Here is a 22,221-nt window from a genome sequence, read left to right as displayed (position 1 = left end):
ACGTCCAAGTGAAGCGAGGTGAAATGTTAAGTTCGGCTTCGTCTCTATATTTAGCCCCACTCAGTTCTGTCCACTTACCCCCCCCCCTGTTATTGTTAGCCCCACAGAGAGCTTGGACTACACTCTGATGAATGAGGTGACGCTAAGCAAAGCATGACGGGGGAGACTAAACACCAATGGAATCACTCCCCTCTAGTTTCCTCTTGCTCCGTCTCTTCCTTTTTGCTGTTTTCCACACTTCACGTTCTCTCTCTTTTTTCTTTTTTTTTCTTCCTCCCCCTTCCCCTGCTCATTCTTCCCCTCCTCCTCAGGGGTGTTTCATTTACTCGACTGTGAGATGAAAAGCAAGTGGCCATCCTTCAGCCCGAGAGCTCCTTGAAACACTGGACGCTCATAGATTAACTTTAGCGCACACACACATGCAAACATGTAATAGAAAACCCTGCACTTTCTTAGCTCTTCATTAATTTCTGTGTTCAGCTGAAAGCACCTGCTGTGTCCGCCTGCGACGAGGCTTTAAACACTTCACATGAGCCTTATGTGAACATGCATGTGTACGTGGGGTTATATTTCCATTCACTCTTGTGTGAAAGCAGCATTAAATTCACTCTCCGCTCCCTCGTTCTGAAGAAAGCGCTGCTCATTCAGGCATACATCCATTCTGACTTTCACACAGGGGGGAAAAAATCGATCCATTTACACATTTATGCCTATTTATTCATTCTAATGAGTGTCATTTTTAACCACAATGAGTCCAGTGTTTCAGGTGTTTGCCCATTCATCATCGCTGTGATTCACTGTTGATTTGCCTGGACAGCAAAGCCAAAGCGTATGATCAATGAGTCTTCCCGCTGTGTTGAATTCAAAAGGAATGACCCCCACTTTTTTTTTTTCTCTCCTCTCTCATTGCTTTCTCCCAGTGGAGGGAAAATGTAAGATAGACACGAACGTTCCTGGTATACACTCATATCTGTCTATATTCCCTATAGTTCCTGTTGTTTTATAGTTGATTGAGCACATTTCCTTCAGTAGCAGTAGTCCTGTGATGCAAATAACAAAGTCCGCAGCTTGAAAGTCCTCACTTGTAGAGAAAAAACAAAACATGTTAGTAAAAGGGTGGAAAAAAACAAAACACTATGAGATTTTGTTAATGTTTAAAAGCAATTAGGCGGCTTTGTGCCAATTTAGCAGGGTTGAGATACACATTTTCTCTGAGATATTTTCTTCACCGCACTAATCTGGGAAATTTGGCTATGGCAGCAAGTTTACTTTTAATTAATGTAAGTCATTTGTATGAGATCTGGTAGTGTGCATTTTCCACCCTTAACTGTTTATTAGATGCTTAGTATTCAGCAAGAGTGAATGTGAACCTAAATAATTCATCTGTAAATGCTTACAGGGTGGATATAACTATTTTTCTTAATGCTATCTCCCCCTCTTTCTCTCTCTCTGGTTCCAAATTCCCACCTCTTACTTTTGTCTAACTTTTTTCATTGCATTCACCTCCCTATCATTTCTTTGTTTTTGCTATTTCTCTCTTTCCCCTCTGTTCTCCATTCAACCTTCTTTTTTTATATATTTCTTTTATCTCTCTTTCCTTCCTACTCCCTGTCCCTGTCCCCGTCCTCTACCTCTCCTTCTCTCCATCAGTGGGAAGAGATCAGTGGGGTGGATGAGCACTACACTCCGATCAGGACCTTCCAGGTGTGCAACGTGATGGAGTACAGCCAGAACAACTGGCTTCGCACCAACTGGATCCCTCGCCTGTCAGCCCAGAAGATCTATGTGGAGCTGAAGTTCACCCTGAGGGACTGCAACTCCATCCCACTGGTCCTGGGCACCTGCAAGGAGACCTTCAACCTCCTCTACCTGGAGACGGATGACGACCAGGGCACCCACTTCCGAGAGCACCAGTTCTCTAAGATTGACACTATAGCTGCTGATGAGAGCTTCACCCAAATGGACCTGGGCGATCGCATCCTCAAGCTCAACACTGAGGTGCGTGAAGTGGGTCCTATGACCAAGAAGGGCTTCTACCTGGCGTTCCAGGATGTGGGCGCCTGTGTAGCATTAGTTTCCGTGAGGGTTTACTTTAAGAAGTGCCCGCACACTGTGAAAAACTTGGCCGTCTTCCCCGATACGGTGCCCATGGACTCGCAGTCGTTGGTTGAAGTCAAAGGCTTGTGTGTCAATCACTCCAAAGAGGAGGAGCCGCCGCGAATGTACTGCAGCACAGAGGGGGAGTGGCTCGTACCTATTGGGAAGTGTCTGTGTAACCCGGGTTACGAGGAGCGAAGCAGCGCCTGCCAAAGTAAGTCCTGACTTCTTTCAGTGACTCCTTTAATAGTTTCTTTTCCTCACACCGTTGTCTACTTTTTCGTTGTGTGTGTCATTTCTAACCTCTCGCACTGTGTTTCTATCCGCATGCCGTGTGTGATACAATGCGGGGTTTGTTTGTGAATGCTGTTGATGTGACACAGTTCATATCTGGCAACCCGAGAAGAACCTTTGATGTCAAAATTCCATGCGTGTATGCGTGCGGGTGTCTGTTGCCTTCAAGTCTTCCCCAAAATCCCCCGAGCAATGGCGGTTACGTCCGCCGTTGTTTATACATCCGTGCGAGTGTGTCCGAGGTTATCTGGCTCTTTGAGCTATTGGTTTCAGCGTTCACTAGTGACACATCATTAGCTATGGGAAGATCTTAAGCAGAGAAGCAAGAACAGGACTGATAATGCAGAAGAAAGGGTCGGGCTTAAGTGGATCGTGAATAATGGAATAGTTGTGGCGGTGGTCGTGGGTGTCAGTGGAGGCATGAGTGGGGTAGACACTGGAGTCTGGAGATACTCAGTCTCACCCCCCCCCAAAATCGGCTCATGCCTTGAAGGTGGTTGAGAAAGTCAAAAAGTATTTGTCTGACTGCTTTCAAATGTGGGTCCACTTTCTTTCCATCTGCTACATGATCATCGCACACGCTTTGCAGAGGATTTGAGGTTTTGCTGCTCGATTGTTTGAGAGAAACAAAATATTAGTCACCGGAGAAGAAATATAGGCTACATCTATTGACTGACACACTGACTCACCGTCTTACAGTGAAGGTTTTACCGCTAGATTATTGTAGTTGACTATTTTGATTATTGATTGACCTTGTTTCTTCCAACATCATTTCACCGCAGCTTATTTGACAAAAAAAAAAAAAAACACATGAATATATTTTCTTTGACAACTTTTACTGCCCCTTTGGGATCGAGCAACCAACGGGTTCAGAGGTTAAATACTATGTCATGTCCATGACAACACGATGTAATGGGTTATAAAATGTCGGAGCTTTCTTTGTGCATTTAGCAAAACTAGACTACTTGTGAAATATTAAATGTACTTCGTCTGGCTGCTGTGGCTGTGGGTGGTGAAACAGCTTTCATCAGTCAGACTTAAAGGAAATCATTAGTGTTCAGTTATAAGTATAAATTTCTGCCTCTGCACAGTAGTTTGTTTCACACGGGCAGTTTTCACAGCGTTGCCTTGAACCCAGTTTGGACTTAAATAGTACAGTGCACATTATATGTTGCGTAAAATGACAATAGATGCGCCATAATATATGTGTTTACTTACTTCATGCTTCCCGGTGTGTGTTTATGTATATTTTGTTTGATCACGTCAGGAAACCCACTCGCCGTGGCTTTGGCACAGCACACAGACGCACCAGCTGCATGTGCCATGAAACCCCACTTTGTCTTTGTTGTGGCAGGATGTGGCGGTCCGGTCCGTTCTATATGTACTCCTCTTTTCTCCGTTTCAGAGAGCTCCCTGCTCTGCTTAAAAAGCCAGATAGCCAGACATCAGCCACCTCTGCGCTGCGGCCGTTCCGCAATGACATAAAGCTAAAACTGTGTTGTAACTGCTCCGTCTTTGGCTCCCTTACTCCCACTTATTGTAGCTGCTCCCACTGCTTCCATGTTCATCAACTCTCTCCTCCGCAAAGCCGTGCCCAGTGTTAATTTAAGATCAAAGCGTCCCAGGTCAAACCCCTCCGATCAGGGCCAAGAGGAGCGCTTTTTCTGGAGCCGTGGACTCCAGATGAGTTTGTCTCACTGTCCAGCTGCAAGGAGAAATGGGAGACTGTCAGTTGAACATGCTTATTCTGTGTTTTATGGGAGATATATAATAATAGAGCCAAACAATGTCATCAGACAGACTTTCCGTGCGTTATCGGCTACTTCCTTCCTTTTTGACCTGAATACACATAAATTGTTACTCTACTGAACTTTTTAAATCCAAAAATAAATTAGATGGGGAAAAATAAACTATTTTCTTATTGCATTTTGGACAGTCAATGAATAAAACAAAATCCATACCTTTTGCTATTATCCCTTCTCATTTGAACAAAGAAGAGTTGTAGATACAGGGATAGGACATTACGCAGACAAATGGCAAACCCCTGTCCCCTGTCCCCCTCCTATCACCACCCCCTTCACTTCCTGTCCCTCTGTAAATTGTGTGAATGTTTGGATGTATTTGACAATCTCTTATTAGTTTCAGAGAGGTCTAATGGACTCTAATAAGGTCTTATGTTACCCTGGAATGGGACAGCTGCACCAACAGGCCCCCACAGTCCCCGTGTGCAGCCGTTGGGGGGGGGGGGCCCAATGCAGAGCTTGCTCTGCAGGCCTGCTATGTTAACAGATAGATGACTGCATGGGGTTAGGTCACCATACAGACAGACAGTGAGAAAGCTGAACACATACTCGCGGTGCTACAGGCCTCTAAAACAGAGAGAGGCAGTTGTCTAAACTATGGTTTCTCCAGTGATTACATGTTACACACATACACACACATTGAGACCACATGGCATTCGGTCATTTCTTTTACCCACAAGGAGTTTTGGCTGCAGCTGAATAACAATTAAAAGAGCACCACTTAGCGAGACAACTACACCATTTTATAATTGGACACACTTTTAATTGAATTTATTCATAGTAGATAACAGTTATGGGAGCTGCTTCAGCGACTCCCTGGTGTCCCAAGAAATAATGATGTGTGTTTGTTGTTTCACTTAAATAAATGCCTAGTTTTGAATATCACACATATCCCGCAAGGCAACAGCCCTTGAGTCACATATGGGACGCAGAGTCTGGTGAGGGCGGTGTTTAAAAAGAGATTTGTTGACTTTCGCTGTTCGCTCTGACTCAGATATGGATGGAGCAGCTTTTTTGTTTTCTTTGACAAGAAGCCTTTATGGAAAATCCTTCACTGAAGTCTCTCTGCTGAGTGTGTGTGCACTTGTATCACCTTTAAAGGGCTTTTTCAGGGTTAAGACTTGGCTTTAGGGTTAAGGTTAGAATTGAGCTTAGGTTCGTTTTAGGGTAAGGGTTAAGGATAGGCATTTAGTTGTGATGGTTACGGTTAGGGTAAAGGGCTAGAGAATGCATTATGTCAATGACGTGTCCTCACTAAGATATAAAAACAAGTTTGTGTGAGTCAGAAAGAGAAAGAGGGAGAGACGGTGAGATCATGTGCAAAGATGCTGTTGTTTATACAGAGTCCAAAGTGTGTTTAAGGGGTTTAATAGAGTACACTCTCAGTATTATTAGACTGTCATTATCTTGCTGGGCTGTGTGCATGCGGGTACATGTATGTGTGTGTGTTTGTGTGCATCGCACGAAATGTTGTTTTTGTCAGTGGCGCCTTCAAACAAGTCCATGAATTCTGTCTGGCTCTGGCTCTGGCTCTGGCTCTGGTAATATGTGACCATGTGTGAGCTGCCGTCAGTGGGGTGTGTGTGTGCGTGTGTGTGGCCGATGGCTGCCGTGTATACGTGTCATTAGTTACAGTGCCGCACGGGATCATTTGTGTATTGCTGTTAAACCTATTCTGATATTTCATCATCCCTATCAGAGCAGAAGATGAGGAGTTTTTCACACTGCATGACATGACATGAAATCACGCCTCAGTCGTTGCGTGGATTACTGTGTTTTTTCGTGAGCAGGCTTCGGCCTTTCCACGGAGAATGTGAGGCCAGATCTAATCCGTGCTAAGTCCGTCTTTCATCTGTCATTAGAACAGACTGCAGCAGGTGAACTGACTCCTATCTACCATCAGTGTGAAATTCCTGCAACCATAATTTGATCCTAAAACAGCAAACCGATGTCTGCCTGTCGAGCTTCTCTTACTCTGTGTGTGTGTGTGTGTGTGTGTGTGTGTGTGTGTGTGTGGACGTCCGTGTGCGTTCCGCAGCTGCTCTGTTGTACGTTCCAGGAGAGACCCACGTTTACATTCTTGCGAGATTTATCAAGACACATAATCCTCAAACTTCCCAGCTCCATAAAGCTTAATACAATTATACCTATTTTATTTTGGATCTGTGCACAAAGGCGCAAGGACACACATGCTCAAGCCTGAGATCCTGGTCTGTCTTGAATTTGTCACTATAGCAATTATTTTGTCAAGTCTAACAGCACTAAAAAAAAAAGAAAAAAGAGAGAATGGAGAGTGTAATAGTTTCTCATCATTTTGTTCTGATGATACTGCATTTGTTTGGATGACTGCATTGACCTTGTCTTTCCCACATAACAGTGCTTTTTGCTCCTTGTTTACTTCCTTCACGTCTTCCCTCTTCTCCTCACTCTCCCCGGTGGCTGATGTCTTGGCCTCCGGTTCAAAGCCCGCCACCCATCCCATGTCGAATGTTTTCTATCACTCTTCGCTCTCTCTAGCTTAAGTGATTTAGCTGCTGCCCTCATGCACAGACATGCTCGGCTTTGGAGGAGACATGTTGGACTCCCATTCTACATCTTTCATTGACTGTCACGCAAGCGTACAGAAACCTGACCAATCAAATGCATAAATTTAGCTCTCTGGAAAAACAAAAAAAGATTGATTTTATGAAAGCCTCCATTCAGCTTCAGAAATGAATGAATCCGGACAATTTTCCATTCCATCTCATTGTTCTGCTTTGCTGGTCTTAAGGGTTGACGCAAAATGATGGAGACCTAATGTGGCAAGTGAAGGAACTCATTTAGCATTTAGCTTGCCAAAGGGAACACACAAATATTGAGCGATCAAGCCAAACCAAAGCTAAAATAACAGTGAGTATTAGTCTTTCATCATAGAGAGCTCCAATGGGATGCCAGTGCTGCTCTGTGTTTGTCAAATGTGTTTTTGATTCTTCTGGAGTCTCCTTGAATCCAGCATAAAAAAAATAGAGCTTAATATTGATAAAGGCTGCAGCTGCTAACCAGTGCAAGGTGGTGTTTGGTTTTGTCCAGCTTTATATGTTTTACAGTTGTGGTGTTTTTAGGGGACCCAAATTATTGTGCATTCCATATGTAGTGTGTATGACGTCTAGATATTACTGTAATTAAAACACTGACACAGATTCGTTTTTGCCTGAAACATGTATCTATCAGAAGTGTATACATGTACGTGTGTTTGCTGCTTTGCACAAGTCCCGGTCTCCCTTCTTATTTTTCTTATTGCTCACAATGTTTTCTGTGTCTTTTGTATATTTTTTTCTGCCAGACTGTTGAGGCTGAGTGCTGTCAAGTCATGGGGCTTTTGGCTCCCCACTGGTCTCTTGGAACGATTGCGTTTGTTTGTGTTGGCCATTATATAACTGCCCGGCTCTCCACAAGGACATGTCAGCGTGTCTAAATGTGCAGGAACAAACACCGTGAGATGCAAACACTACACAAAGATACACAAGTCTCATTATATCCCCAGGAACTGGAAATTACACTATTTCAAATCAAGCACCAGGCGAATGTACAGTCTGTTTTGTTTTTTTTTATCTTCCTTTGGGGCCAAATATGTGTTTAAATGTGTTGTTTCTGTATGTGTCTGTGTTGTCGGCTTTATTTTTCCAGTTCACTGCATCTTCTTAGCCATCGTCCCTTGATCTAGCGGTGCCCTGCTACACATCTTGCTCTGTAGTTGCACACAATCACAATTGGAACATCCCTGTAACCCTAGGCTGTTACTGTCGGGCACCTTTATGGCTCTTTGGAGAGCAGGTATTTCTCATTTTCTTCTGACACTCTTTTTTTTTTTGAAACCATTCCATGGAGTCGGTTCATTCTGACCCGTGTGAGTATGTTGTTTGTTTGGGTGAATGAAGTGTTTTACTGTACATGGCTTTGCTCAAACACTAGTGTTCCATCGCTCCGGCCTCCTCTTCCCTTGTCAGTTTGGCTTAGTGTGAGTTTTTTCCTCTGCAGCAGCACTTTGGCTGCGTGTGTGCTGCCTGGTATTCAGGCTTTTTTTTTGCAGCTGAAGACCAGAGAAGAGGCTGGGAGACGAGACAGGCCTGGATTGAGTGCTTCGCTGAGAAAGGTCTTGATTCATGGTCTTCACACGGCTTTTGAAATCGCTTTCCAACTCGCACAATACATATTTTAACACAGCAAATCATTGCCTCTCCCCTAGAAGCTTGTGTTTGCAGTAATGTATATAATTACTCGCTGTATTCATCATTTCGAGTGTGCGTGTTCAATCCACAAAATCCATTGCTGCCCACATTTGGAGCACCTCTAGTGTTTTTTTGGGCTCTTTGAGAATCGCCTGTAACCTTGATGTGGAAAATAAAATTGAGCTAATTAAAATATGCTGAGAAGCCCACAGTGATCATAGAGTGGGAGGGAAATACGACCAACATGTTGCACACAGTGCATTTGACAATAAAGTAATAAAGTGGTGATTAAAACCGGTGTTAAATATTAAATTGTCTTCTGCCACCTAACATAAGCTATCACCGTAACACCACAATTTCATCTTTGCATAATAAAAAAAATAAAATCAACCCAAAGTCATATTTTTATTAACAAAGGTTTAAAAGGCAGGAAACAATCATTAAATAAACTCAGAAATAATTTACTTGTATACCGTATTGTGTAGGCATCTACATCTGTTTGTGTCTTATTCTGTGTGTGTGTGTGTGTGTGTGTGTCTCCGTGTCCAACTGAGAGTATTTTTCTCAGTGTGTGTTAAGTTGAGAAGAATTCCTGAGCCTGTGGTTACCAATAGCTTTGAAGTCCTACCAGCACCAGGGCCCGGGGGTGACAGGCTTACTGCCACCCCCAGCCTCCTCTGGATGGCCCATAAAGGGAAAAGTAAACAGGCAACATTACCCTGAAAGAACAAATCTTTCCTGCATCCTTGGCTACAGCCTCCTCCTTGGCCCTGCGTGCCAGAATAACACTCACTTAGGCCCACACACACAAAACACAAAGGCTCTGTGCCTCCCTGACTTCAGACGACGCAACACCGATTCATATTTATTTCATATTTATTGTTGTGGGGATAACATTAACAATAATATACTCGCACAGAGCACACATACATACATGAGGGTTAGAGGGAGTGCTTATTTGTTGGAGAGGCCACTTCACAGTGGTCATCAGTGTGTGGATGTGTGTAGTAATGTGTGTGTGTGTGTGTACAGGTGGTGACGGATGATTACTGTGGAACTACTGATGTTACTTATGTGGGCGGGTGGACAGACAAGGACGAAGGAGATGGACGCAGCAGGAAACGATGTTGGGATACAAATGTAATGTAGGGGCTGAAAACTTGGGAATCACTGCCTCATTCCTGATGGATGAGAGGGAAGAAGCTGGAGAGGGGAGTCACAGAGGGTGCGGGAAGGGGAGTGGTTGTAGTGGTGAAGGGAAGGGAGGGACAAGCGAGAGATGGAAAAAAACAGAAGCGTTCACAGGGATATGAACACTCAAATACCTGTTTTGTGATTTTTGTACTACAACTATCGATGAAGTGTTTTCCTTTGTCCGTTCCTTTCAACTGCTCCCTTGTTTTGGAACTCTGGCTGATCTACAGTAAAACCAGCAAGTCATTAACTTTTTTTTCAGTGCTTTCTTTGATGATGAACTTTTCCATTCCGTTTCTGCTGACTTACACATATGCAATGCAAGGTTATTATAGTTAATGAAAACTAACGAAATAACAAAAACTAAAATTGAAAAAATAAAACGAAATAAATCTGAATTGTGTGCTTGTAAAACAAACTTAAACTAACTAAAACTGTAGTGAAAATTTGCTTAAAAGCTACATAGTCAGCCATGACAGACATAACTCTGCTAACCTCAGACATGCTCCTCTAACAAAAAACATCAGGCCCACCCACCGTCAAGCATTGAATTGATGCATACATATGTGTGAGTGTTAGTGATTCAACCCTGCGTTGTTCAGCAGTTGTTTTCAATGTCAGCGTCTAAGGCCTTGACCACAAGGGAAGTGTGAGCAGTGAGTCTGTGTCACAAAATGATTTACCTGCTAACAGTTGAGAGCTGCCACACTTCCACTGTAAAACACGTGTCCCTGAGTAAGGTCTGAGTTTCTACTCATCTTGAGAATACAGCTCTCGTATAACATTTTCTCTGTAAACCGCGTGCAGTGTATGGCAAAAGAGACCTGTTTCAGTGTCTATGTCACAGACGCACTCTAACTTTTTGGTACCCTGAATCCATATTCTTTTCAACAGGGCTTTTATTTTGAAATAATTTGCAACACTGGCTGATGTACGGCTTCATAATGAGTAGTCCTGACGTCCTTTACCGCTTTATCCTCCACATCAGGGACGCGGGGGGCGCTGGGCAAGCTGACATAGGGTGAAAGGCGGGGTGCACCCTGGACAGGTCGCCAGTCCATCACAGGGCCACATAGAGACAAACAGCCACCCACACTCATACCTATGGTCAATTTAGAGTGTCCAATATCTCTCATCCCCAAATCTGCATGTTTTTGGCGACGAGGCGTCTTAAATTTATATTATTTATGGAAACCAAGCAGCAGTTCTGCCGCAGACTCACAAAAGAAGTGCGTGAGATGCAGCAGATCAGTGCCACAGCTGTCGTGCCCGACGTAGGCGTCTAACGTGGCCCAGGCAAAAGCAATACTCTCTTTGTGAACTTGTATCACACTTTACATCTCTCTTATGAATAAAATCCTCCCATTGCTATAAATCTATTGTGTGTGTGATGTCTGCTGTCCTTGGTGCTGAAAATGTGGCCGCATCCTCACTCATATCTCGGGGCTGTCAAGTGTCGAACTTATCTAAACACATCCTGTAGACATGCATGGTGAACCCTCTCGCAGTCTGACACATCATCAGATTGTGCAGCTGCGATACACTCAGAAAAGAGAGGCCTCTTGGTGTCTCCTCCATTTAAAAAAAACTCAAGCGCTGCTGCATAAATGTCTGTCTCCCAGCAGCTGTCTGATCTTGGTGTGTTGCTACATCACAGATGTCAGCATAAGCAAAGGCAGCAAAGTCGCTTTTAACATTTTTCAGAGCAAAGCACAGAAGGCAATTCTGAAAGCTTTTCCGCACTTAATTCTCAGCCATAGATACAGTTACTGATGTAATTACATATTTAAAGTGCTGAGCTTGTGTCCAACATGTTTTTGTCACCATATGGAAAGCTCGCAGTCACGCAGCAGCTTGATACTTAGACTCTTCTCCAGAATTAAATGATGTGATACACGTAAAACGAACCCAATGCAGTGTAATATTATATTATATACATTTTTTTTATTTGAAAAAGGTGGTTCTTCGTTGTTTTCTCCTTGATAATAAACTTCATGTGTATAGAACATATTTTAACTTCTATATTCCATGAGAAGGCTTCAGTGGCCTTGAACAAAACAAAACAAAAAGCTCAGAGCCGATCTGTACTCAGGTAAACATAGCTGACCCCTGCGTGCTTTGTATTTTTGAATGCCTTGTGCCCTTGTTCCTGTGTTTACTTGTGTGTTGTTGACCTTGCAATGGGAACCTTGGTGTTTTAATACCTTGTGTCTTCCATCTTAATCAGATGTGCAGGTGGTGAGGCACCGAGGCTCCTCTGGGAACTGTGTGTGTGCGCCTGTGTGTGTGTGTGTGTGTGTGTGTGTTCGTGTGAGTGAGACAAATGGATAAAAAGAACAAGTGCGGGATGTAAGTGTGAGAGACATGTCTGTCAATAGATGTAGGTCATTAGTAAAACGAAAGTGAGCAGAGGTGAGGAGAGGAAGACAAAGTGCTTAGCGCAGCAGGAAAAGCCTCTTACTGATTACACGCCCCCAGTCACACACACACACACACACAGAGTTCTGTTGGTTAACTTGCTCGTGTTTTTGTGTTTGACAACCCGATGTTGATCTATTGAATACACACTAACAATGGGTATACTGTACAAGACACAAGACACTGTGTATGACACCATTTAGCTGTTGTACGATCAAAGCAATATGTCGGTCTTAAATCAGCTTTGTTTTAGGTTATAGTCGGACTCTTTCACGTCCTTCTGTTCTTTGTTTTGTTTATTTGCAAAGGTTGTCTTTGCAGTGCACCATTCTGGTGAAACATCCAGCCAATAATTGTTTTACTTTTGCCCTCAACTGTGTGGGATTCATCTATTTGTTGGATCAGCTTTTACTGAGAACTGAGCCACAAAGTCATATAACGTCTCGAAATTACACCTCAGTTTTTTTATTGTGACCTGTCAAAATGACCTCAGCTACCAGCATAATACTGAGTTTGTGCCTGGAAAAATGACATGGAGACAAGCAGCTGGAGTAGGTTTTCTTTTAATGGATACTGGCGTACTCACTCAATGCACATAACTGAAAAAGTTTTACAGAGAAAATCCAGCTGATGTTGGAGTAAAACTGATTAAGATGTACTAGGTGGAACTAACTGCTTGTAATTCAGGGGCAGGTTTTTTTCCGGGAATGATGCAGAACTTTATATCCACAGCGACTAATACAAATAAACATAACAAGAAAAGAAAAAACAATAACAATCGAGTGTAAGTGGAGACAATTTCCTCTCAAATGCTCGAGCTCTTCCTCCAGCGCGTGTGCCTGTTAAAGAGTCGCTGATTTCACAGACAGTCCTGTCTTTGCCAAATGATCCATAGACGGAGACTCCACGCATCCTTGACTCCCTCTACTTCCACATTTGATAGAGTTAAAGGAAAAGGTCCCTGAGATCAGTTATTGCACAGTCTATCCATCCCTATCCATGGCCACCAAGCAGGAAGAGTAATGACATTTTACCATCAGCAATGGCTGTTGACTTAGAGACGGTGTCAAGTGGAATGACATGTCCTCGGGTGTGCGTGTGTGTGTGAATATGTGCATCTGTGATAGTGGAGGGAGGCCGTTTGCATGAGTCACGCACTCCTTGTGTGTATACATACGTGTGTGTGTGTGTGTGTCTGTTTGGGTGTGCTGATTAAAGGCGGTCAGGCCTCAGTGATCAGGCCTTTAGGTGTCCCGGCACACTGAATGCCAAACACAACAGAGCATGCCCAGAGTAATCAAGCATGGAAGCCGCATCGCGAAGCCACGCCAGACAACCTTAAAGGCCCGCAGCTGTGTGTACATTTGTGTGCATGTGTTGTGGATATAGTATGTTCTTCTTTGACCAGTTAAAGCCGTGATGATTTAATGCATACATACTTCTTTTATTCTCCCCAACTCCAGGTGCAAGGGAGGTTAAATGATTTACACAAACAATAAACATGCAAGTGGCTTCACTCATTTTGCGACACACATTTTCCCATCCTGTGCCAACTGTGCTTGCTCTCCACCGTTCCACTTGGGGCAACCGATGGACAAGTGGAAAGGGAATTTGGCCTGAAACTGGAGGGTTATTGGTTCTCCACCAGGTCAAAATGGGCTGCGTTACCCCTGAGCAAGGTACCTTCAGTGGCTGCTCACTGCCAGGTTTCTGTTGGAGGGTTAAATGCAGAGAAGGCACGTTCCTATGGGGATTCTTATAAAGTACAAACAAATACAAAAACATGCTAGCTTCATGGCCTGTAACACATGGTGCACATACATTTCGGTCCAAATCCCCAGTGGAGAGCATGCCTGAAATGTACATGTGCCATTATATGTGTTTTAGATAATTAATATAGAGCCAATGTGCCTTTTTTTAATAAAATGTGTCTAAATGTCACACATATCCAATAGCTGAAGAGAATTGAGCCATTATGTATTGTTTAATGACTTTATCTATACTCCTACTTCTAACTCGGTTGACAAAGGTATAAGAACAGTGTGACACAGAATTTTTAATCAGCCCCAGCATTACGCGCTGTTTTTACCAGTACCACCACGGTGTGATAACACGTTGTTCTGCCAAAGTGTCGCTGCAACATAGAAGCCTCTCTATCCGTCTTTGTCTGAGTCTTTCAGTCTCTTGTAGATGCATGAGTTAAGTGTCACTTATACCAGGACAAAGGATCCAACCTTTAAAGGTTGTGGGATACTGCAGAGATGAGCACTGACCTTTCTGACAAATTACTCATACTCGCTCAGGTATTCTCTCACACACACACACACACGCACACACAAACACGCACGGGATGTTAGAAGCGGTATGAAAATGAGCTGAGAAAAATGGCAAACAGCACTGTCCAACAAGATTATTGTACTCATCATCCCCAGATTTTCCACCTCCTCTGATTAATTTCCCTTCATCTGTCCGTGTTCAAATGGATAGCATCGAGCATTTGTCAAGGTGAAGGTAGCAGCGCCCATGCCGAGTGATACAACCCACCAATTTTTCCATTTCTCTGCTCTGCTAGTCTTTTGCGATTAAATGTTCAATTTCAGCAGCTGGAAGCAGTGCCAAAGGGCAGCGTCTCAAGAAATGTTACAGGAATCTAACTGATGAATGCGAGACCTTAACACTGACTCCTGCATAATACCCCGCTCTCCTGGCTGCTTTGTATTGCTGTTGATGCAAACGGCTGTATTGATATGTGGGGACAGATATTGACCTTTCACTAAAACCCGAATATCAGTTTCTGACCTCTACATCTGATTGATGTGTTTGTTTACATAGTCACTACACGATGCACATGCAGGAAAGCGTTGGGATTTAGTCTGGATTAATGGTTGTGTTTGTCAGATTCTGTATTAAAGCATTTTTATTCATTTTAAAATGCAGGTCTTGTGACTTTAAGGAGATTCAGAAGGCTGTGTTGCAATTCAATGCGTTGGCTGTAGGGCCACAGTGGTCAGTAAGACCTGGGTCCACGACCTGATCAGAACAAGGGACTTTCTGCAAGATGTTTCATCTCACCACCATAAGCCGCCTCCTACTGTATGTTGTTGCAGAGAATTTGGCAGTAAATCCTTAAAAATGCCACAAATAAAGGTGTTTCCTTAAGACAAACTGCACATTTTAGAGTTCCCGTTCATTACGAGCAACGCAAGGCACACGAGTGCAATAATTGTGCTCCTTCATCAGCATCTTGATATGTCTCACCTGCCAGGTGGATGGGTTATTGTAGTAAAGGTGTTTTACATGTTTCTGTCTTTCAAAACTGAAGCAAAAATCTAATATATTCTGTTTATTATTTTAAGTATTTTTCTCAAGCCTGAGGTTTTGTGTACATGTACTCTGCTGACTCTCATGTGTCTGAGTCGCAGGGTTGACAGCTCTGTGCTGGGGGGGGTGGTTACTCCAACTCTGATGAGCTTTAGCCAATTAATCCATTGATTTACATCTAAATGGGTCCTGAAAGGTTACTGGCTGTGACTGCCATCTGCATGCACTTAACCATGCTAATGTCGTGCTGAGTGACACATGCACCCCTCCAACACTCAGGCGGAAATGTAAGGGTTTAGAGAGAGAGAGGATGTGAGGGAGAGAAAGACGAGACTGTCTGATCGCTGATAGATTGCACTGTTTCCCATCGTCAGCAAAATAAGGTGTTAATTCCGATATGTTAATCACAGGCGTGCACACCTTTTAATAATGAGACCGACACCTCTCACCTAGTCTATCAACTCCCCACCCCCCAGCCCTGCATAAATTGTTTTTCTCGGTGCATTTTTCCTTTTGTGTCGTTCAGTTTTGATCTAATGAAAGAAGACTTTATTTCAGGCTGGAGAATTTATTTGAAGCAATAAAAGTCAATTTACATTTGCCATGCAAGCAATAGCATTTCTGCCATTTCCCTCTGAACAGCTGAAGAGTTCACTCTTTACTTGCCCCAATTACTTTTCCACTCTATATGACTGTTTGCACTCTCCTCTCCTGCCACGGTGAAGAATGTCTCACTCTGTTTAGTTTAAAATGGACTACACTCCTTTCTGTAAAGCTGCTATTAGCCTTCTAACTGGCTGGGACTCATTGTTAATTACCAGTGTTCTTAGCTCAACTGAGAGACCCAGTAAATTGTCCCCAGGTGGGGAAAGAATAGGCTCTACCTTTCTCATAAATGCACTTGAGCTGATTATGACGGCGTGTGTACGTGTGAAAATGAATTGTGCTTGAAAAGTTAGGGGTTTTTTGACGATTATCGGCCACGTCGGGCTCCGTTTGTGTTTGTGCGAATGACGGCACGCACGACTTGGTGTTTACGCAGAATATTGCTCATCTGTCCGCGTGCCCGCTCATGGGTATCGACGGATGTTTGCCTATGTGTACATTTGTCTGTGTATGTTTGCACATCTCAAGGCAAGCACGACTGGAACTGGCGCACGCTAAAACACGCTACGTCCAAAGCCAACAGTCCCGTTAAGTGAGATGTGCAAACGTTATAATGATGCCATCTATCACTCCCTTCATCTTTCCATTCCTTTATCCCCCCTCACCCCTCCATCACCGTCTCTGTGGCCTCATTAATTTAGCCTGGACTATTTATGGGCCTATAAAAACAATAAGGAGAGAGAAGAAGGGTTTTACTGGCACGGCAGACATTTCCAGTGCATGGGAAAGATGAGGAAGCCTGTTGGGTTAGATGGCGCATACCACATCACGTTCAGTTAATTGCGCTAGATTCTTAACATCTGGTTAACATTGGACAATGTTTTCATAAATGCAGTCTTTTTGACATATTATAGCTTTTTGATATTGTGGAACAGACGCCTCTATACAGGCGGACATTTAGGAAGGCCTTGGACCAAATTGGGTCTGTACCCACGCACAATAATTTGAGATTAGAATGCACTGGCGTACAAATATGGTAATAGGCCTATAGGGTATTCTGAGAAAAGGTTGTGGGTAGTTCAGTGAGTGATAGATTCAATTATGTTTTTTTTCTCCAGTAACTGGGAACAAATGCTGAAATGACAATACTGTACATAATAAAATATTTCAAATTATATTCTTTCAACTATCATGACAGATTATTGGACAAGACTGAACGAGCAAGGATTTAAAATTATGAGGTGAAATCTTTTTATATTAAACATTTTATACTTGGTGGTGTCAAAGAAATGAATGGTATGGAATGGGATTAAAGGTCTTGAAGTCCAACTTTGCTGCAAGGGTGCAACATGTAATTCCTCACACTTTCCTTGTCCTCACGTATAATGTTTTTGTCTCAATGAATCTCTATCACCAGATTTGCTCCTCACGTAATGTAACAAACACATCGGGTGTCAAACTTAACACAATTCATGTCATGAAATGGTGTTTTCCCATCTGGAAGAACAAAGGACATGGTCCTGTCAACAAGGACCTGTGGCTGCTGACGATGAGGAGTAGAACATAGTAGTAGCTTCCTCCTTTTGGCTCCTTTGAGGCCTAAATCATGGGCCCACGATGTTGCCCGGAGCTCAAGGTCGCCTTCAATGGGAGGCCTCTCACACGTCCAGTATATGCGTCAAACGGAATGGAAGTTTTGTGTTTGTCTGTATGGATGATGTGGAGTTACAGGATATAGGGAATATCCGTTTGTTTGTGAGTTGTTGCATCAACACACGGATCTTCAGGCAAGATACAGTGAGCACATGCTCAAAAGGGAGCCATTACAGATCATGAACTCATGCTCATGATTCATAATTTTAAATACAGGTAGTCATGCTAAATTATGCCTCTTAATACAATAAGAACTCTTGACCTGGTTTCTTTTTCTTTTTTTTAATGACGGTTGCTCTGGATGGTTGCTGTTGATGAGAGTGGGGGGTTAGCCCGCTGCAGAGTGAAATACCATGTGTGCGCCCAGCGGGAGGACATTCCTGCTGGCCCCATGATTTCCTTAGGTCATTCATGCAGTCCTCATCCACATCACTGTAATGGCATTGTCCTGGGGCTCAGCCGCCCTGCCAGGCCCCCCACACTTCAGCCCTGGGCCTCGCTGACAGCACTGCCCATCAGCCACACCAAGCCTTGGGGGTGGCTGATCGGGAAAAGAAAGGGAAAGGTCGTGAGGATGAGGCTTGCCACAAGGCCATACTCTGCTTTCAGGTTGCACAAAGATGAAGTTTATGCAAATATCGTTATGTGCTTAAAAACAATGACCTCTATCAAAGCCAGATTTCTTTTTCGGACGTTGTTTGTAGCTTCGGGTCTGCTGAAAAATGCCCACAATAACCCGGTGGCGATAGAACAGTAGCAGTCGCATAGCAAATCAACATCTTTCATTTTCTAATTTGTCGAGCTAAATTAGGTCACTCTCTGTTGTCACTTTAATCTGTGGAAAACATACACGGATTGTGAGCCGAGCAGAAAAAGCACAGTCGCATATATAGATTGCAAGAGGGGGAATCTGCTGCATTGGCGAAGTCGTCGTATGGTATGAAAGCGGTGGAGGAGGGATGGCATCTGCCACTGCCACTGAATTCAACAAAGAGTTGGTGACAGACATCTTTTCTCAAAGCTTGTCCCTCTCTCTGCATTTTGTGTATGTAAAAAAAAAAAAGGCAGTTCATCATTATTCAAGGACAGAGCTGATTAAAGGTGATTAGGCCCTGCCCATCCATCATTCTCGCCTTTCAGCCTGTCACTGACTCCAGCATTAAGGGGGCACACCAGTTTATGTGTGTGTGTGTGTGAGAGAGAGAAAGAAAGGGTGGGTGGGTGCTAGGAACGGAGAGAAAGACTGTCCAGCCAGCATTTTGTTTTTCCCAAATATTCAAAATTACACTAATTGCCAATGATTTCTAAAATAAAACAAACGACGTGGCTACCTAATAAGGCTGCTCATTACTAAAATAATACACAAAAGCACTGACATCGCGGTTTGAGCTCAAATGAGCCGTGGCAGCCCATTCTTTACTGGATTCTTTAGTAACCCTGTGATGAATGACAGCACTGAGAGCCTCTCATGGCCTTGCCATTCCTCATAACATTAAGCAACAATAACTTTAACCAGTGAGAAACAATGGCGGGTTCTGTAGAGTGAGAGTAAATGGATTGGTTTTGCTGGTGTCCTGTTCCCGTGGACAGTTGATCAGTTTGTAGACTGTGGGAAAGGAAGCGTCGCTCTAAATGTGCTTTAGTAACTCTCTCATACCACATATTCATTCATATGAAGCAGTACAATGGAACTCCAACATTTGCCTCTCTTAGGGTGAGTAAAACCTCTGAAACAGCATTTAGACCCCATCATGGGACTCTGTAGCACACTCACTTCACTTTTAAAGATGGGGGTAAAGTGCATTTCATTGCAGGTTTTACAGAGTGTTGTATTCACTTTCACAAGCTGTGGTCAGGGAGGGAGGTGTGGATGACACGAACTGGTCAGTATCTGATTTCTTTGAAAGGGGCTTTATTAACTTGACAATGTGCCTCAGCATGGTAGATGTGTGTGTGTCCAGCAGAGCATTATAGATGACCTATTTTCTCTTAAATTATGACAGTGTTCTGTCTGGCACTGGCTAATAAAATAGCTTTGGAGTGTTGTTATGCTGCTTCAGTTATCAAAAAGAATAGCTCCACCAGAGTGGCTAAATTTGCTAATAATGTGCACACGCCATCTGTTTTGCAACGAGATTCAAGTGCTTGAATCTATCTTCTATTTGAGAAAGTCGGAGCGTAAAGTCAAAAGTGCATCATATGAGATGTATAAGAATTGCATTGTGTGTCGATGATGACTACAGTCTGTGGCGCCTCGGCTCACTGCGATGACTCCCACTGAAGTTAGCTCCGCGGGGTGCCATTCTGGAAATACCCTTCTGCTGAACCTGCACTTCTCACCGTGTCACAACCCCATCACTCTCAGGCACCCACTCTGCCCCGCGCCTCACCCCAAGAGCCCGAAGTCCCAGAGATGAGAGTGGTTACAAATACAAAAAACACTTCTCATGGTGCCTGGATGCTGCTAACTGTTAGCTCTACACTTCCATTACAGCTCTTCTTCCTCTGTATTTGATCATGAGTGGCTCATCATAAATAGTCTTCATATATTTAACATTCCTCGCTGTGATCATTCTTCTATTCTGAATCGGTCTCCAGTGTGTTGTCTGACAGAGCACTAATGGATCTCCACAGCATGAGTGTGTGTTCTAAAATTATGACAGTAAGTTTGTTTTAAATGGACCCATGTGCATATGCACACACGATGCACATAACATGCTGTTGACACACTCTGTGTCTATGTTTATACGCGGTTTGTGTGTACCCAGACGGGTGAAACACAAGTGTCTTCCCATAAAGAACAACAAAAACATTCACATGAAGACAAAGTAATGTTAACAATTAGGATAAACAGTTGTTTGAACCCTCTTATGCGTGTTTGACACTGCAGCAGCTGAGGATGAGCAGGAGTCAGAGGAGAGTTGGGGGTAAGGCAAGAGTCTTGATGTGTGCTTGGATCGTGCCACGATGTCTGGCCCTGTCTATGGTTCACCTGCGCTGGTCTGTCACTCACTCACACACACACACAAAAACACACATCTGCATTCACATCACTGCTGAAAAGTATACACACACACACATGTGTGTGTGCAGTGACAAGCACAAAAGACACTTCCAAGGACACACACACACACACTTCTCCCTCCCCCTCCCTCCTGCTCTTTCTCTGTCTCAACACGAACACATGGCAGGACACCCTGTGGTGAGGTGTGTCAGTTGAGGAATGATTTAGCACCGCTCGGCCCCAAACACTGCAAAGACACCTGCCACAGGAGTCCTACTACTACTGCTACTACTACTACTACTACACACAAATGAGTGCATATGGCACACAGTATTTAGTTTATAGACACAAGTAGCATCAACTAGCAACCTTGGGCAAGAGACGGCAACGAACCGTAAAAGAAAAGCCAGGTGTGTAGTCTGTGTGGTAACCGTTTCATTGAATGTTCGGGCCTCCTGCTGCGGTGGGGTGCTATTTCAGTTGCTGCGGTCGGTCAGAGTCCAGGGACAAAAGAGCGATGTGGTCGTTAAGGTTGGATCGCTTCCATAAGGAGGCAACTAATATTTTCCCCATGTGTGGACAGTCCACAAGGGTGGAATAAAGTTCAGATATGCGGTCGACCGATGGCCCTTTCATGGCTTACGCGCTTCAGTTCTTTCTATCCAACAGACACACAGCGTAAACAAATCTTCACATGGATTCTTCAAAAACTGAATCTGAAGTGTCTGATGCTGGTTTAATGTGTGGCTGTGTTTATGTGTTGTGTATTTGATCTTCAATGGAGCGATGAGGGAAGGTTAGGAACATCACAGCGTCAAAAGAGACGCCACTCATTTGAATGTGCACTGAATGGAATGGGCCACAACACCGGTGTGGAGCTGGGAATGTGATTTCGTTTTTTTTTGTAACACGAAACCTTGATCAAATTGCATCATTTTTGCACATTGCACTCATTTTCTCCTCATGTGACATGAAGGGGAGGGGCGGGGGGATCCTATTAGCTATAGGCATAGACGACACAGAGGAATTCTTAGACCTTTGCAAATAGATTGTGACCTTCCCATCTCTGTCAGAGATTCATGGAGCGATGTTCACTTTCAAGGTGAAATGTAATGAGATACATGTGAAATATTTGGGGTGGTGTGATTTAATGAGGTTTGGGAAAAAGTGTATTATATTTTGCTGTGTGGCGGAACATGGTTTCGACTGATATTCCGAGATACCGTCACCAGTTTTATTTTGATCGTACCGTGTCATTTTCCTCCTTCAGCCGTACCGCAAACACACATGCACAGCAAGTGTGCTTCTCCAAGGTTTGGAGCGAACGGCGGTTTCAGGGGATACGAATATGATATGTCAGTTAAATGTGGACTAATGGGCTGCAAAAGAACCAGTGTTTTCTGAATCAGAACCAATCTGCGTAACTTTCAGTGTGACAATTCACAATGATATCAGAGATGAGTTAGGGGGGGAAAAATGACATGCATTTATAAATGAAAATGTATCCAGCAGTAATTCCCCGGTAATGAAGTTGAATAAAGACAAATACCAGGGGTCGTAAATTAAACTAAATGTTTTCCTCCGGTATTCAGTTCATGCCTAAATCCATTCTCCAGTCTGAGTT

At 43.6% G+C, this 22,221-nt stretch overlaps 1 protein-coding gene across 4 annotated transcripts in view; it reads left to right on the top strand.

The window, feature by feature from the left end:
* Positions 1 to 22,221, top strand: part of epha3 (eph receptor A3) — an 80,121-nt gene that overhangs the window by 12,370 nt on the left and 45,530 nt on the right. For 3 of the 4 annotated variants that reach the window (XM_044013387.1, XM_044013413.1, XM_044013405.1), the window contains exons 3-4: positions 921 to 932; positions 1,651 to 2,311. In XM_044013387.1, the coding sequence (XP_043869322.1) occupies positions 921 to 932; positions 1,651 to 2,311 (673 nt within the window). The remainder of the gene's footprint in view (positions 1 to 920; positions 933 to 1,650; positions 2,312 to 22,221) is intronic. The other variant, XM_044013395.1, reaches the window with a different exon arrangement.

Source organism: Solea senegalensis, linkage group LG2 (genome assembly GCF_019176455.1).
Source record: "Solea senegalensis isolate Sse05_10M linkage group LG2, IFAPA_SoseM_1, whole genome shotgun sequence".
In the NCBI taxonomy this organism is placed as follows: Eukaryota; Metazoa; Chordata; class Actinopteri; order Pleuronectiformes; family Soleidae; genus Solea; species Solea senegalensis.
Note: the sequence above shows the minus strand (reverse complement) of the source record. Positions and strands in the feature narration are given on the sequence as shown.